Source organism: Triticum aestivum, chromosome 7A (assembly GCF_018294505.1).
Source record: "Triticum aestivum cultivar Chinese Spring chromosome 7A, IWGSC CS RefSeq v2.1, whole genome shotgun sequence".
Taxonomy (NCBI): domain Eukaryota; kingdom Viridiplantae; phylum Streptophyta; class Magnoliopsida; order Poales; family Poaceae; genus Triticum; species Triticum aestivum.
This window is the reverse complement of record NC_057812.1, coordinates 338,926,207-338,943,024: the sequence shown is the minus strand read 5'-3', so window position 1 is coordinate 338,943,024 and position 16,818 is coordinate 338,926,207. Positions and strand designations below refer to the sequence as shown.

General features: G+C 46.1%; 1 protein-coding gene across 1 annotated transcript; it reads left to right on the top strand.

Moving 5' to 3' along the window:
- Positions 1-7,510: 7,510 nt before the first annotated feature.
- LOC123154426 (bifunctional TH2 protein, mitochondrial) lies at positions 7,511-11,683 on the top strand. Its single transcript, XM_044573169.1, has 6 exons — positions 7,511-7,954; positions 8,026-8,134; positions 8,837-9,124; positions 9,227-9,638; positions 9,759-10,028; positions 10,772-11,683. Exons 1-6 carry the CDS (start codon positions 7,617-7,619, stop codon positions 11,194-11,196), a joined length of 1,842 nt encoding a protein of 613 aa, XP_044429104.1. The 5' UTR covers positions 7,511-7,616; the 3' UTR covers positions 11,197-11,683.
- The last annotated feature ends 5,135 nt before the right edge of the window (positions 11,684-16,818 follow it).

Here is a 16,818-nt window from a genome sequence, read left to right as displayed (position 1 = left end):
CGGAGGAGAACGAAGCGCCGGAATGCAAAACGGACAACGGGGAAATGCTTGAATGCATGAGATGAACACGTATGCAAATGCAATGCACATGATGACATGATATGATATGCATGACAATGACAACAACACACGGAGACAAAACCCGAACCCGAGGAAATAAATATAACTTAACGCCGGAAACGGCAAGAGTTAGAGTACAAATAGGGAAAGTTACATCTGGGGTGTTACAGATGCTTAAGGCTTCAGCCGGAGAAGCTCGAACCCAAAGCGGACAAACACATCTTCATAGGATACCCAAAGGTGAAAGTGGGGTATACCTTCTATCTCAGTTCCGAGGGCAAATTGTTTGTCGCTAAGAACGGGTCCTTTCTCGAGAAGGAGTTTCTCTTGAAAGAATTGAGTGGGAGGAAGATAGAACTTGATGAGGTTGTCGAACCTTTACTTCAACCAGAGAGTGATGCAACACAGAAAGATGTTTTCTATGGCGCCTACGTCTGTTGAAGAGGAAGTTAATGATAGTGATCATGAAGCTTCGGATCAAGTTGCTATCGAACCTCGAAGGTCGACAAGGATATGTACTACTCTTGAGTGGTACGGTAATCCTATCTTAGATATCATGTTGTTAGACAACAATGAACCTACGAGCTATGGAGAAGCGATGCGTATTCCGACAAATGGTTAGAAGCCATGAAATCCGTGATAGGATCCATATATCAGAACAAAGTATGGACTTTGGTGGACTTGCCCGATGATCGGCAAGCCATTGAGATAAATGGGTCTTTAAGAAGAAGACGGACGTGGGCGGAAATGTTACCGTCTATGAAGCTGGACTTATGGGAACGAATCTTTTCATAAGTTCAAGGAGTTGACTACGATGAGAATTTCTCACCTATAGCGATGCTTAAGTCCGTCGGAATCATGTTATCATTAGCTATATTTTTCGATTATGAAATCTGACAGATGGATGTCAAAAACAAGTTTTCTTACCAAGTTTTCGTAAGAAAGAGTTGTATGTGATACAATCAAGGTTTTGACAATCCTAAGGATGCTAAAAGGTATGCTGGCTCTAGCAATCCTTCTATGGACTAGAGCAAGCATCTCGGAATCGGAATATGTGTTTTGATGGAGTGATCAAAGCTTTTAGGTTTATAAAATGTTTGCTAGAAACTTGTATTTACAAGAAAGTGAGTGGGAGCACTACAACATTTCTGATAAGTATATGTGGATGACATATTGTTGATCCGAAATAATTTCTGAAAAGCATAAATGGTTTGTTTGAAGAGTGATTTTCAAAGGAAGACCTGGATAAAGCTGCTTACATACTGGGCATCAAGATCTATAGAGATAGATCAAGACGCCTGATGATACTTTCAAAAACGCACACCTTGACATGTTTTTGAAGGAGTTCAAAATAGATCAGTCAAAGAAGGGGTTCTTACCTGAGTTGTAAGGTGTGAAGTTGAGTAAGACTCAAAGCTTGACCACGGCAGAAGAAAGAGGAAGGACAAAGGTCGTCCCCTATGCTCTTGTCATAGGCTCTATACGGTATGGCATGCTGAGTACCGCACCTGATGTGTGCCTTGCCACATGTCTGGCAAGAGGGTACAAAGGTGATCTAGGACTGGACCACCAGATAGCGGTCAAAATTATCCTTAGAGAAATAAGGAAATGTTTCTCGGTTATGGAGGTGATAAAGAGTTCGACGTAAAGAGTTATGTCGATGCAAGCTTAACACCTATCCGGATAGCTCTGAGTAGAGATATCGGATACGTATAATGGAGCAATAATTTGGAATAGCTCCAAGTGGAACGTGGTAGCAGCATCTGTGATATAAAGTTTTGCGAAATACATAGGGATCTAAATATGGCAAGACCGGTTGATTACAACCTCTCTCACAAGCATAACATGATCTAACCCAGAACTCATTGAGTGTTAATCACATAGTGATGTGAACTAGATTATTGAACTCTAGTAAACTCTTTGGATGTTGGTCACATGGCGATGTGACCTATGAATGTTAATCACATGGCGATGTGAACTAGATTATTGACTCTAGTGCAAGTGTTAGACTGTTGGAAATATGCCCTAGAGGCAATAATAAATTAGTTATTATTATTATATTTCATTGTCCATGATAATCGTTTATTGTCCATGCTATAATTGTATTGATAGGAAACTCAGTTACATGCGTGGATACATAGACAACACCATGTCCCTAGTAAGCCTCTAGTTGACTAGCTCGTTGATCAATAGATGGTTACGGTTTCCTGACCATGGACATTGGATGTCATTGATAACGGGATCACATCATTAGGAGAATGATGTGATGGACAAGACCCAATCCTATGCCTAGCACAAGATCGTGTAGTTCGTTTGCTAAAGCTTTTCTAATGTCAAGTGTCATTTCCTTAGACCATGAGATTGTGCAACTCCCAGATACCGTAGGAGTGCTTTGGGTGTTCCAAACGTCACAACGTAACTGGGTGGCTATAAAGGTACACTACAGGTATCTCCGAAAGTATCTGTTGGGTTGGCACGAATCGAGACTGGGATTTGTCACTCCGTGTAAACGGAGAGGTATCTCTGGGCCCACTCAGTAGGACATCATCATAATGTGCACAATGTGACCAAGGAGTTGATCACGGGATGATGTGTTACGGAACGAGTAAAGAGACTTGCCGGTAACGAGATTGAACAAGGTAGCGGGATACCGACGATCGAATCTCGGGCAAGTATCGTACCGATAGACAAAGGGAATTGAATATGGGATTGATTGTATCCTCGACATCGTGGTTCATCCAATGAGATCATCGTGGAGCATGTGGGAGCCAACATGGGTATCCAGATCCCGCTGTTGGTTATTGAACGGAGAGTTGTCTCGGTCATGTCTGCATGACTCCCGAACCCGTAGGGTCTACACACTTAAGGTTCGATGACGCTAGGGTTATAGGGAAAGTATGTACGCGGTTACCGAATGTTGTTCGGAGTCCCGGATGAGATTTCGGACGTCATGAGGAGTTCCAGAATGGTCCGGAGGTAAAGGTTGATATATAGGAAGTATGGTTTTGGCCACCGGAAGTGTTCCGGGCATCACCGGTAGTGTACCGGGACCACCGGAGGGGTCCGGGGGGCCACCAGGTGGGGCCACCAGCCCCGGAGGCATACATGGGCCAATAGTGGGAAGGGACCAGCCCCTAGGTGGGCTGGGGCGCCTCCCCACCAAGGCCCATGCGCCTCAAGAGGAGAGGGGGCAAACCCTAGGCGTAGATGGGCCCTAAGGCCCACCCTAGGTGCGCCCCCTCTCTCTCCCCCTTGGCCGCCTCCCAGATGGGATATGGGGGCTGCCGCCGCCCCTAGGAAGGGAACCCTTGGTGGGGGCGCAACCCCTCCCCTCCCCCTATATATACTTGAGGTTTGGGGCTGCCCAAGACATGTGATTCAATCTTCGTGTTGGCGCAGCCCTACCCCTCTCCCTCCTCGTCTCTCGTAGTGCTTGGCGAAGCCCTGCTAGAGTCCTGCGCTCCTCCACCACCACCACACCATCGTGCTGCTGTTGGATGGAGTCTTCCCCAACCTCTCCTTCTCCCCTTGCTGGATCAAGGCGTAGGAGACGTCACCGGGCTGTACGTGTGTTGAACGCGGAGGTGCCGTCCGTTCGGCACTAGGATCATCGGTGATTTGGATCACGGCGAGTACGACTCCATCAACCCCGTTCACTTGAACGCTTCCGCTTAGCGATCTACAAGGGTATGTAGATACACTCTCCTTCCCTCGTTGCTAGATTACTCCATAGATTGATCTTGGTGATGCGTAGAAAATTTTGAATTTCTGCTACGTTCCCCAACAGTACTATATATATCACATCTTGAGGCATACTTTGTGGCCAATCAAGGGTCATTCTCCTCACGCCAAAATTGAGGGCACCATGAAGACAATTGTCTTCTGTATCATCAATCACATCAGATTCAACACTGAAAACTTCTTCATCCGCTAGTTGGCTACTTCAGGAATTGATCTGTTTGGCCTCAAGTTTTATGCTCTGTGGGTTATGCGGCTCATTAAGCTTCACTCCACAATCAACTATCAAGCTTCACCACGCAACCATGTCGTATTTCTACCTGAAGTTGACATGTCACATAAAACCATATACCCAGAGCCCGCAAAGGAGCCTGTTCGTGAAGACAATGTTGCCTTCCAAAGCTTCACTCAACCTATTGAAGGAGTTCATGTGCCTAATCCTCCTACTTCGGCTGGTCCTCTTACTAATCAACTTCGTCTATCACATCATGCAAACATTGATGCCACAACCAGCACGGTAGCTCAAAGGCCTCAGAAGCGTGCCCGTGTCCTGAATGACATAGAGCTTCTTGTATCACTTCACCCGAAGCAGGATAGGCATCATGACTGGATGAAGCGCCAGATGCAGAGTCTTCTCATTGATGTCAATCGCATTCACAACCTTGCAACCAAGAACTCATTTGTTGCACATGAAGCATGTCGGCGGTCCTGGAAGAGCCTCACAATGCTCTGTTCTGAAGACGATCTTCGAGAAGATGGCTTCACTTAACGTTTCAAGTTTGACTCTAGGCCTCCCCAATCAGCAAGTTGGCATCCAAATCCTTCCCTTGAAGATTCTGAATATTCATCTTCGACTCCAACTGTTGTTGCATGAGTCATAGATGAAAAGGACGACGCCACTTCACCAGCGATGGCTTCACTTCACCATGATTCAACATCAGGCCCCTCTGCACCACCCAACTCCAGCGTCGACCCTGCTGCCCCAACATTTTCACCGCCTGGGAATGAGTAGACACTCTATGTCTTCAAACCTTTTTGGTCATTACTGACAAGAGGGGGAGAAGCATATGAGTTGATAGTCTTCAAGCGGGTCCATATGGGTCGGGTGCTTATTTTTTGCCTAAGTCTTTACAACTCTCGTTCTTGAACTGTTGGCTTTTGAGTTGTAACACTTAAACTTGATGGTCGTCTGCCACTTTTGCTGCTACCTTAGGATGCGATGATAAATCCCGCATGAAGTCATTATGCATACACCCATTTCTCATTATGCATTTCATTATCTTCATCACATTTGTGTATGCATGATGAATTGTCTTCATGTGTTGAAGAAGATCTCCACAAAGCAAAACCTGCCATGTGCATTTGCATTCAAAGGCAAAACATTTATATGCACATCTTCAGGGGGAGCCTCTTTCAACCTATGAAGACAATGCCCATGTACTTTAACTTTCACATATTTTTTTCCTCGTTGAAAACTTCAACCAGCTTGTCATTAATCACCAAAAAGGGGAGATTGTAAGTGCATCTAGTGCCACCCCTAGTTGGTTTTGGAGTATTGACGACAAACATGGTTGAGGGACTACTGTGTTTGTGAGAATTGCAGGATACCACAAGTAGTAGTCCCTCATTGATTCGGTTTACCTACCAGAGATGACCCCTAAAATGTATGAAGACATTGAAAACAATGGTGGTTCGTGAAGACATTCACGTTGAAGATAATGACGGTGAAGACATTCACTTGAAGACTATGGAGTGCGAAGACACAGTTTCTTTCGTAGTTTCCTTTTCTTCTTTATTGAGTCATAGGAACCACCGAACTGTTAAGTGGGGTCCAAGTGAACAAAGTTAGATGACTGATGTGATGCTCAACCAAAATCATATGTCTTCGAGCGAAGACAATGAGAGCAAATCTTATCCAGAGTTAGATGAGTCAGCTTTGCTTTTAGCCCAAGCCAAGCTGCTGCGTGTGTTTGAAACCCGACCGTTGAACACGTGTTGGTTTCTTAGCGACCCAGGGTCATTTCGGACAATCATGTCGGGTTGCCTCCTGGCTATAAATAGCCCACCCCTACGCCATAAATTGGTGGCTGCTCAGAGTTAGTGCATGGCTTTTGTCGTTTGAGAGCAACCCACCTCCAAAGCCTTTGAGAGAGAGATCCTTGCGAGGACAAAGCCCAAAACACCTAGAGCCAAAGAGTATTAGGCATCACTGAAGTATTTATGTCTGCGTGACCTGAAGACTTGTTACACTTGAGGACTGTGTATCCTTTAGCCGGTTAGGCGTCACGTTCTGAGGATCCAATAGTCATTGTGGATCGTCAGTGAACGGAGTCAGTGAAGGTTTGGAAGTCTACCTTGGAGACTTACCAGAGTGATTGGGAGAGGACTGGGTGTCCTTAGCTCAAGGGGAATAAGGTGAAGACACGTCTTCTGAGTTCAATCTCAGCCTCCCTAACCAGACGTATAGTTGTCATAGCAACTGGAACTGGTCTACCAAATCCTTGTCTTCACCAAGCTACTGGTTCTATCCCCTACCTTCTTTACATTATAGTTTGTTTTTGTGAAGTCATTGCTTGCTTGCCTGATCTGTTTGACTTCACTTTGCGAAGACTATTACTTGTTTGGCTTCATAATGTCTTCTATTCCGATCCATACTACATATCCGCTATTAGTCTTCGTGCTTTCACTATATTGCTTACTTGTCTATGGCATGTCTAGTGTAGTTCATCTTCCGCTACATATCATATAGGTTCATATTAATTATTTGTCTTCAAAGACCTCGTGTTTTGAAGACTTTCATAAAAATCGCCTATTCACCCCCCTCTAGTCGATAACTAGCAATTTCAAGTGGCTGTCGTTTTATTCCACCCGCCACTGGAATTTTTTCGAAATATCTATGGCGAGTTCTTGACATCGCTCGTCACTAATGTGATCCCACCAAAAAGCATTTTCACAGTAGCGCCTGACGGAGGTGCAGGCCTTATTGGACGCATGCGATGTTGCTGTCCCCAAGCCGTAGGATGGGGTGGTGGTGGAGGAGAAAGATGAAGAAGAGGAGGAGGAGCCGGACGTGCGCTGGAACCCGACGTTGGAGGGGCAAACCTAGACGTGGACGACGACAATGCCCTGCGCGTCAGAGATTGTGTCCGCGCTAACCGTGTGGGTGGGCGCGGAGACGTGATCACCAGAGAGGCAACTGGTGGTGTAGCAACAGCCTGAGCCGGAGTAGGTGCCGCTTGCTGTAGCAACACTGCACGCGCCGTCGCCACTTGCCCCATGGCAGCCACTGCCCTTCGTCTACCTCACTGCGGACGAGGTGAGGAGTAGATCCATGCCCTTTTTATCTTTTTAAGTTTAAATTTAAATGTTGAAATGTTGGGACTATGTTTAAGTTAAGTTTGTGTACTTTTGGTGTGAAATATTTTATGTTTCAAAATGTTGATTTATTAAATCATAAATGTTAAATAGGTCTGTTGTGTTGGGCGCCTTACAGTCCGACAGACAAAAAACATATGCTGGTGTCCGGTTGCTGATTCAAACAGATGAAAAATAATTGTGTGCGTTTGTGTTTGTGCGTTGGAGTTGGCCCAGGAGAACCTGCTCCTCGCAAGAGTGAAGAAAAAGAAAAATTGAAGTCTAGGAAGTTTCCTTGCAGCAGCAAAATCGAGTTGGAACTTTTTTTTATCTTTCCAACAATTACGGTGCGTACGGTGTTGGACAGCAACCAAGGGAAGGGAAGGGAGACCGCACGCATTGCCGGCGGCCGGTTACTCCACTTGCCTCCTCCTCCAATTCAATCGGCGGCGAGGACGGGGCGGATGCGCCTTCTCCGCCTCCGCCTCCCGCTGCCAGCGCTACCCCCAAGCCCAAATCCAACAACCAAATCCTTCTTCTCATTATCCTCTTCTTGGCCAGGAGTCACGCGCACCAGCCCCACCAGCCACCACAAGCAGATGTCGACGACCTCCTCCTCCGCGGCGGCCGTCGCCGAGGGCTCTGCCGCCCGCCGCTTCTGGATCGCCGCCTCCTCGCGGGAGGCCGCCTTCGCCACGTACACGCCCTTCCTCCTCTCCCTCGCCGCGGGGTCACTCCGCCTCGATTCCTTCCGCCACTACCTCGCGCAGGACGCCCACTTCCTCCACGCCTTCGCACGCGCGTAAGCCTTTCCCCTTCAATCTCGCCTTTACATTCTGATTACCCTGGATCTGATCCATTCCGTACCATCAGCTACGAGATGGCCGAGGAGTGCGCCGACGACGACGATGACAAGGCCACCATCACCGCCCTTCGGAAAGCCATCCTCCGCGAGCTCAACCTCCACTCTTCCGTACTCCAGGTCCTGATCCTACTCAACTGCCAACCCCATTCTTCACCCCACACACAACTGATTTCCTCGCCATTGATTCGGATTTACTTGTCCCTCTCGGAGGCTCTGCCTGCACCCACGACCCGATCTGACCCTCTTGCATATAATGATAAAAACGGATGTCCAGCATGCTACTAACGTTGATAGAAACCAATTTGTTCAGGATAGTATGATATGAAATACCTTATATAGTCGGATTCCACGTACAATTGCTATTATCTTATAGAGCCTCTTTTCATATATTTAAGATACAATGTAACAAACCTGTGCGTGCATTTAACAACCCAGCTATTGATTCTTATATTGAAGTTTGCTGTTGTTTCATTGGTGATGATTATTTAAGTCATACCTGATGATTTCAACTATATCAACTGTAAATCATATACATATTTCACTGGATTATGAAGTTTGAAATCTTACATCTACAAACAAAATGCTCGGCAGGTGCCATCTGGTTTCATTTTTAGGTCCTGCCAGAGAGATAAATCACAGTTTCACTGCACGCCGTGTGCTGCAGTTATATGTATGTATATAATAGTCCTTTGGACTGGATTATACTCTCGTATACTGATTGCTACTGTATTAATTAAATTTTCTTCCCCACAAGGATCTTCTTTTTAATACCAAGAGTTTTCATTACTCAGCTAGTTGCCTTGGCTATCCAATTTGCAGGAGTGGGGAGTTGATCCTACCAAAGAGATCCCTCCAAGCCCAGCAACAACCAAGTACACTGATTTCTTACTTGCAACTGCAGCTGGAAAAGTTGATGGTGGGAAAGGTTCTGATAAAATGGCCACACCATTCGAGAAGACAAAAATTGCTGCGTACACTGTTGGGGCGATGACTCCGTGCATGAGGCTTTATGCATATCTTGGCAAAGAACTCGGCGTTTTCCTGAAACAAGATGAAAATCACCCATACAAGAAATGGATTGATACGTATGCAGCCACTGACTTTGAGGTATAGAACATGTCATTCATTTATGTATTGATCCTACTTCTGCATGTAATACTGGCCTGCTTTAATAGAACCAGTGCATGCGTGTTTCCCCCTCCGCTGCAGAGTAATGCACTCCAAATAGAAGAGTTGCTTGATAAACTAAGTGTCTCTTTAACTGGTGAGGAGCTCGAGATTATTGGGAAGCTCTACCAACAAGCTATGAGACTGGAGGTTGAGTTTTTCTCTGCTCAGCTCCTCGAAGAACCTGTTGTAGCTCCACTTTCAAGATATCGTGATCCCAAAGACAAGCTCGTGATCTTTTCTGATTTTGATTTGACATGCACTGTTGTTGATTCGTCTGCCATTTTGGCGGAGATTGCGATTTTGTCACACCAAAAGGCTAGTCAGAGTGGGTCTGATAATGTCCTTGACCGTACAAAATCAGCAGACCTGAGAAATTCGTGGAATATGCTATCTAATCAGTACATGGAAGAGCATGAGCAATGCATACAAAAGTTACTTCCTCCAGAAGAAGGTCTGCATAATGCTCTCTCTGTTTGATTAATTTCTGATGAAAATTTGCAATTTACCAATAATGCATAACCATGCTTGCAATAACCAGCTGATGATTTGATTGCTTTTTGTTTAATTCCAGCAAAGTCAGTAGACTACGATCAACTATACAAAGGTCTTGAAGTGCTATCAGAATTTGAGAGACAGGCAAATTCTAGGGTTATTGATTCCGGTGTCTTGAGGGGAATGAACTTAGATGATATCAGAAAAGCTGGGGAGCGGCTTATTCTGCAAGATGGTTGTCGAAATTTCTTTAAGAAGATTGGAGAGACAAGGGAGAAGGTCAATTTAGATATCCATATTCTTTCGTACTGCTGGTGTGCAGAGCTTATTAGGTCAGCCTTTTCATCAGGTAATGCTGAAAACCCTTGGCCATTTTTTCTTCCATTTCTTTCTGATGATGGTCACTACATGTTTACAACTTGTTGCTTTACAGTTGAATTTTGCCCTTGGTGTACATTGATTATTTTGTTATCAGTATGACCTTGTGACTGACTATCATTTGAACTGTTCCTTGCAAAAAGAGGACTTGTCTTTTTTGAACAGTAGCAATAGCTTTATGAGTGCTGTTTACCATGATTACTGTATCATTTAGTTAGTACCAGTGTTTTGTTGTTGGTCTTTTTACTTATTATGTTGATCTGTGAGTGACTGCCAAGTAAGGGCCAACCAATATTTGACAGAACTTGGGGTTCATTTCTTTCGAACAAACAATGACCTTCATCTGGCAACTTGATCAAAACCAACGGTACTACAGAAATTAGCAAAAGTACCAGTGTTTTGTTGTTGGTCTTTTTACTTATTATGTTGATCTGTGAGGAACTGCCAAGTAAGGGTCAACCAATATTTGACAGAACTTGGGTTTATTTCTTTCGAACAAACAGTGATCTTCATCTGGCAACTTGATCAAAACTAACAGTACTACCGAGATTAGCAATTTTATATGTTTGCTAGTTATCCTTAATTCTGGGGGCAATGGTTGGTGTTCCCTGGACATGTCTGCTGCAGTGTTTTTATACCAAAAACTCGTATTTTTATGTTTAAGGTCAAAAGCCAAAACTCGTGTAATTTTTATGTGCTCATGCCCTCATGCAGTTGGTTGTCTTGACGGAGTAAACATACATTCCAACGAGTTTACCTTTGAGGGATCTGTTTCAACTGGTCACATCAACAGAAAGATAGAGTCTCCACTAGACAAAGTTGAGAAGTTCAAAATCATCAAAAGTGACCTGGATAGTATAACACCATCTTTGTCTGTTTATATTGGGGACTCAGTTGGAGATTTGCTTTGCTTGTTGGAAGCAGATGTTGGCATTGTTGTTGGATCAAGCACAACCTTGCGGAGAGTGGGCAAACAGTTTGGTGTTTCTTTTGTTCCGTTGCTTCCTGGTTTGGTAGAGAAGCAAAGGCGGCTCTGGAAGCAAGAAGCATCCATCTTCAAGGCGCGATCTGGAGTTCTTCATACGGTTTCTAGCTGGTCAGAGGTACAGGCCTTCATTCTGGGAAATGATTCCAGCTGATTGTTGCTGGCTGCCCTTATCACTCTCTTTTCCTTTGGCAACAAGACTGGTACCAGCTCATGCAAATCAGACGTGAAATCCCCGTTGTGGCCATTTTATGAAAGCCACATTGCTATTCACCTCCTATATGAGTACCCTGTGTCCTGAAATGGTTTAGTTTGTATGATCAATGTGTCATTGATTACACTTGAGTTGTCTTTCCATTTGGGATCATTTCTTATAATCGCGGGAGTGGTTCCTGTACTGGCATCGCTACAGAACAGAGTGGTATACTGTCTCCAGGTGTTTCCCAGGTGCAAGCGTAGAGCTGTTTTTGGCAATGAAATTTGAGATTGCTATATGTTTGTTTGTTTGACTACATATCCTTATCCTGGGACTGATCATAGCTGAGATGATTGGAGGCAGAACATTCAAGATGTAAAATCACATAGGATGATAAACAAAATACTCCCTCTGTTTCAAAGTAAATATAATTGATGTTTTGGCATCGGTCGGTTTTTCCAAAGTAATTATAATTGTTGTTTTGGCATCGGTCGGTTTTTCCAAAGTAATTATAATTGATGTTTTGGCATCGATCATGTTTTCCAAAATAACTGATGTCCTGGCTCAGCGTACTCAACGGGTTCCAGACTTCTCCGATTCTAACATCTTCGCAGACGAACATCAGCATACGTCATTGGCTAGGTGTGTGATATGCAAGACATGGGTGAGCTTTTGTAGACCCAAAACCCTACACCATCCAGAGGGACCCCGCCTATGGGCTACCCTAGGTTGGTCCAACCGCCTCGAGGATCGTTGCTCTCCAACATGAAGAACGAGAAAACAAGAACAAGGGAGAGATGTAACGGGTAGGAGAAAAAGTTGGCTCCCCGCCTATGGGCTACCCTAGGTTGGTCCAATCGCCTTGAGGATCGTTGCTCTCCAACATGAAGAACGAGAAAACAAGAACAAGGGAGAGATGTAACAGGTAGGAGAAAAAGTTGGCTCTGGTCGGCATTGCCCCGCCCGGGATGGTGCCCGTCCCCGTCATCGTCATTGCGAGGGTTGGGTTTGTTGGGGTTGTTGTTGTTCGTCATTGCAAGGGTTGGGTTTGTTGGGGTTGTTGTTGTTGAGCAGTGTGGCTTGCTTAATGACCCAACAATTTCGATTGGTGTGGAGCATGGTTGTTCAGCTATGAGTTGTTGAAACGCCCTCGATGCGGCTATATCTCCCACGTGTCGAAGCACGACTTAGAGGCATAACCGCATTGAAAGCAATGTCGCAAGTGAGGTAATCTTCACACAACCCATGTAATACATAAGGGAAAGAGTTACATAGTTTGCTTACAATCGCCACTTCACACAATACATGAATAAAGCATTACATCATCCAGATACAATCAAGGTCCGACTACGGAACCAAAATAAAAGAAGAACCCCAAATGCGACAAGGTCCTCGATCGACCCCAACTGGGCTCCACTACTGATCAACTAGAACGAAACCACACAAAGGACAAGATCTTCATTGAGCTCCTCCTGAGCTTGGTTGCGTCATCTGCACGGACTCATCGGCACCTGCAAGCTGGTTTTGGAAGTATCTATGAGCCACGGGGACTCCGCAATCTCGCACCCTCGCGATCAAGACTATTTAAGCTTATGGGTAAGGTAAAGGTATGAGGTGGAGCTGCAGCAAGCGACTAGCATATATGGTGGCTAAACATACGCAAATGAGAGCGAGAAGAGAAGGCAAAGCACGGTCGATAAAAGTATGATCAAGAAGTGATCCTAGAACAACCTACGTCAAGCATAACTCCAACACCGTGTTCACTTCCCGGACTCCGCTGGAAAGAGACCATCACGGTTATACACGCAGTTGATGTATTTTAAATAAGGTCAACTTCAGGTTTTCTACAACTGGACGTTAACAAATTCCCATCTGCCCATAACCGCGGGCACGGCTTTCGAAAGTTCAAATCCCTGCAGGGGAGTCCCAACTTAGCCCATGATAAGCTCTCACGGTCAACGAAGGAATAGACCTCCTCCCGGGACGTTTCGATCAGACTCGGTACCTCGGTTCTTCAAGACACTTCGACAGGTTAAAACAAATCCAGCAACACCACCCATATGTGCCGACAAATCCTGATAGGAGCTGCACATATCTCGTTCTCAGGGTGCACCGGATGAGCAAGACGTCGGGTAGGCCAACCCAGAGTTGCCCCTGGTAGCCCCAGACATCGCTCGGTTGGACCAACCCTCAGAGGAGCACTGGCCCGGGGGGGTTAAGATAATGATGACCCTCAGGAGAGCGACTCCCAAGGGAAAAGAAAAGGCTAGGTGGCAAATGGTAAAACCAATGTTGGGCATTGCTGGAGAAGTTTTAATCAAGGCGAACTATCAAGGGGTTCCCATTATAACCCAACCGCGTAAGGAACGCAAAATCCGGGAACATAACACCGATATGACGGAAACTAGGGCGGCAAGAGTGGAACAAAACACCAGGCATAAGGCCGAGCCTTCCACCCTTTACCAAGTATATAGATGCATTAATTAAATAAGATATATTGTGATATCCCAACAAGTAAAACATGTTCCAACAAGGAACAACATCTCCATGTTCCAACAAGGAACAAACTTCAATCTTCACCTGCAACTAACAATGCTATAAGAGGGGCTGAGCAAAGAGGTAACATAGCCAAACAACGGTTTGCTAGGACAAGGTGGGTCAGAGGCTTGGTTCAACAATATGGGAGGCATGATAAGCAAGTGATAGGTATCACAGCATAGGCATAGCAAAAGAGTGAGCAACTAGCAAGCAAAGATAGGAGTGATTTCGAGGGTATGGTCATCTTGCCTGAAATCTCGCAAGGAAGAAGAACGAGTCCATGAAGAAGACAAACGGACGTAGACGAACGGATCCTCACAAACGCGACGTTATCGGAACCAACCCGAGGAAGCAAACACCGGAAAGAGGCACACAACATAGTAAACAACCAACACATGAACATGGTATGATATGCGGGATGCGGTATGCGATGCATATGCATGAGTTGACAAGGAATGATTGAACCTGGCCTCAACTTGGAAATCCAAGTGTGCCCCTGGAAAGATGAGATGAAATCGCTTGAAAACGATATAAAGATCACCGGAATCGGAGTTACGGTTTGGAAATGGCAAGCAATTCAAATATGGACACGTTCTGCGATTTACAGCAAGTAGCCATCTAAATGCAACAAGATGAACATGTTACAGCACTCAAACATGGCAACAAAATACATGGCAGGGATCCATTCATGATGCTTGACAAAAGAGGAACACTGAGCTACGGCCAATTCATCCATTAACAGGTTCAAACAAGCATGGCAAAAGTGCAATTGGTAAACAGGTTTCAGACTTAGTGAAATTAACACAAGCCTGGAATTTCAGATCAGGTAGCTCACTTTGGAGCATGAAAACTATATGCTGCAGGACCTGAACATGGAAAGGTAAAGCATGGCATGGAGCTACTCAAAGAGCTTAACAAAAATCCCTTAGTGACCTTGAGCCAAAAGGGATCAGAAAATACATTTGAAAGCATGTGAACATGGCAAAAACATAAACAGATCACAGACTTAGTGAAAACTGGAGCATGCTGAAACAGATATCAAGTAGGCATGTTTACGAGCTCGATGCACTCACTACAGAGCAAGGCATGACAATCTAAGCATACACCCATCAAGAATACACATTATACAAGCTAGACATGGCAAGAACAATAACATAGCATGCACGGATCAACTACAACATCCTCGGCAAAATCACTAACAAGTAGACAATCTGCCCAAATTCACGAAATAGCAAAAGTAGAGCTCGATTGACTCAAGCTAGGGTGCTCCACAATTGCAAACAAACACATGGATGGATAGAGCACTACAAGATTAAAAAAACATCCTTACTGATCATCCTCAAAAGAGGCACGGATCACTAGGAAACAACATGAACATATGGCATAATGAAATAAACAGTCGAAGGAGTTAGTGGAAATGCTAAGTCCCTGAAATCAGCATTACCAAGTGCCTCACTTTGCAAGCTTGTGCTAGTCACCACACACATCACAAAAATACATGGGTTGCACCTCTGGAAAGATGGCAAAACCCTTAACAAAACATATGTAGAGATCATGGACATATCATGCACACAATAATCATGGCAAAAATGACAAATATCTAAATGGAGCAGCAGATCTGACAATTAACTTAGGTAGCCTTCTTCCAACAGCATTTCGGGCATCAAGATGAACTCAAATGAAAATGATGCAATGGAATGAAATGGTGTACTCTCTGAGACGAACATTTTGATATGCTATATGCATGAATCGGAGCTATGGATGCAAAGTTATGGCACGATGAACATGTGCATATGAAACATGGAAATCTCGGGGACTTAGAGAAATTAGACCTCGCGGGAAAAGTCAACCCGGGATGGAGACGTGCGGGACGAGCAGATCCGGGTCGGGCGCAGGCGCGTTTGGATGAAGGGACCGGTGGATCTTGTTCCGATCCACCGGACCTCGCCGGACACGACGGAGATGGCCGGAGGGTGGCCGGAGACGGCGTGCGGTCGCCGGGGCACGGCGCCGGTCGCCGGAGGCGGGCGCGCCGGCGAAGGGTGGCGCGCGGGTCGGGGCACGCAAGGCGGCGCAGCCGGATGGCGCGGAGGCGCGTCGGGCTATAGCAGCGGCGCAAACCGCGGCGAGGCTCGCCGGCGGAAGTGCTTGACGGCGGCGCGACGGGGATCTCGGGATCCGGCGACGACGAACCTAGGCGGCGGCACGTTCAGGCACTCGGGAGGCGCGGGGTCGGGCGGCTCGGGCCCGGAGGGCCAGATCCGGGTCCCGGCGGGCCGGGCGCGGTGCGGTGAGCGGCGGTGACAGCTGGCGCGAGGGGTGTGGACGAGGGCGGCGGCGCGATGACGTGGCAGCTCCGGACTGGGCGCGCGGACGAGGCGGACATGTCCGGGTGAGAGGGTGGACGTGTCCGTCGGCGGGAGGAGGAAGAAGCTAGGGTTCATCCGCGAAAATTTCGGGGATGGCCACATATATATAGGTAGAGGGAGCTAGGAGAGTCCAAATGAGGTGCGGTTTTCGGCCACGCGATCGTGATCGAACGACCGAGATGATGGAACAGGTTTAGGTGGGTTTTGGGCCAAAATGGAGGGGTGTTGGGCTGCAACACACACGAGGCCTTTTCGGTCCCTCGGTTAACCATTGGAGCATCAAACGAAGTCCAAATGGTATGAAACTTGACAGGCGGTCTACCGGTAGTAAACCAAGGACGCTTGGCAAGTCTCGGTCCAATCCGGAAATATTTAACCCCCACACATGAAAAGAAGGTAGAAATGACCACCGGAGGAGATAGGAGCGCCGGAATGCAAAACAGACAACAGGAAAAATGCTCGGATGCATGAGACGAACATGTATGCAAATGAAATGCACATGATGACATGATATGCAATGCATGACACAAAAGCAATGACATGGCAACAACAGCGAATAACCGGAAGACACGTGGCACACGGTCTCGGGGCGTTACAGTTGTAGCCGCCCTTCTTTCACCGGAACGCTTCTTCTTGGTGCCACCGCCCCAACACTGGTTGTCGGATCCGGCGT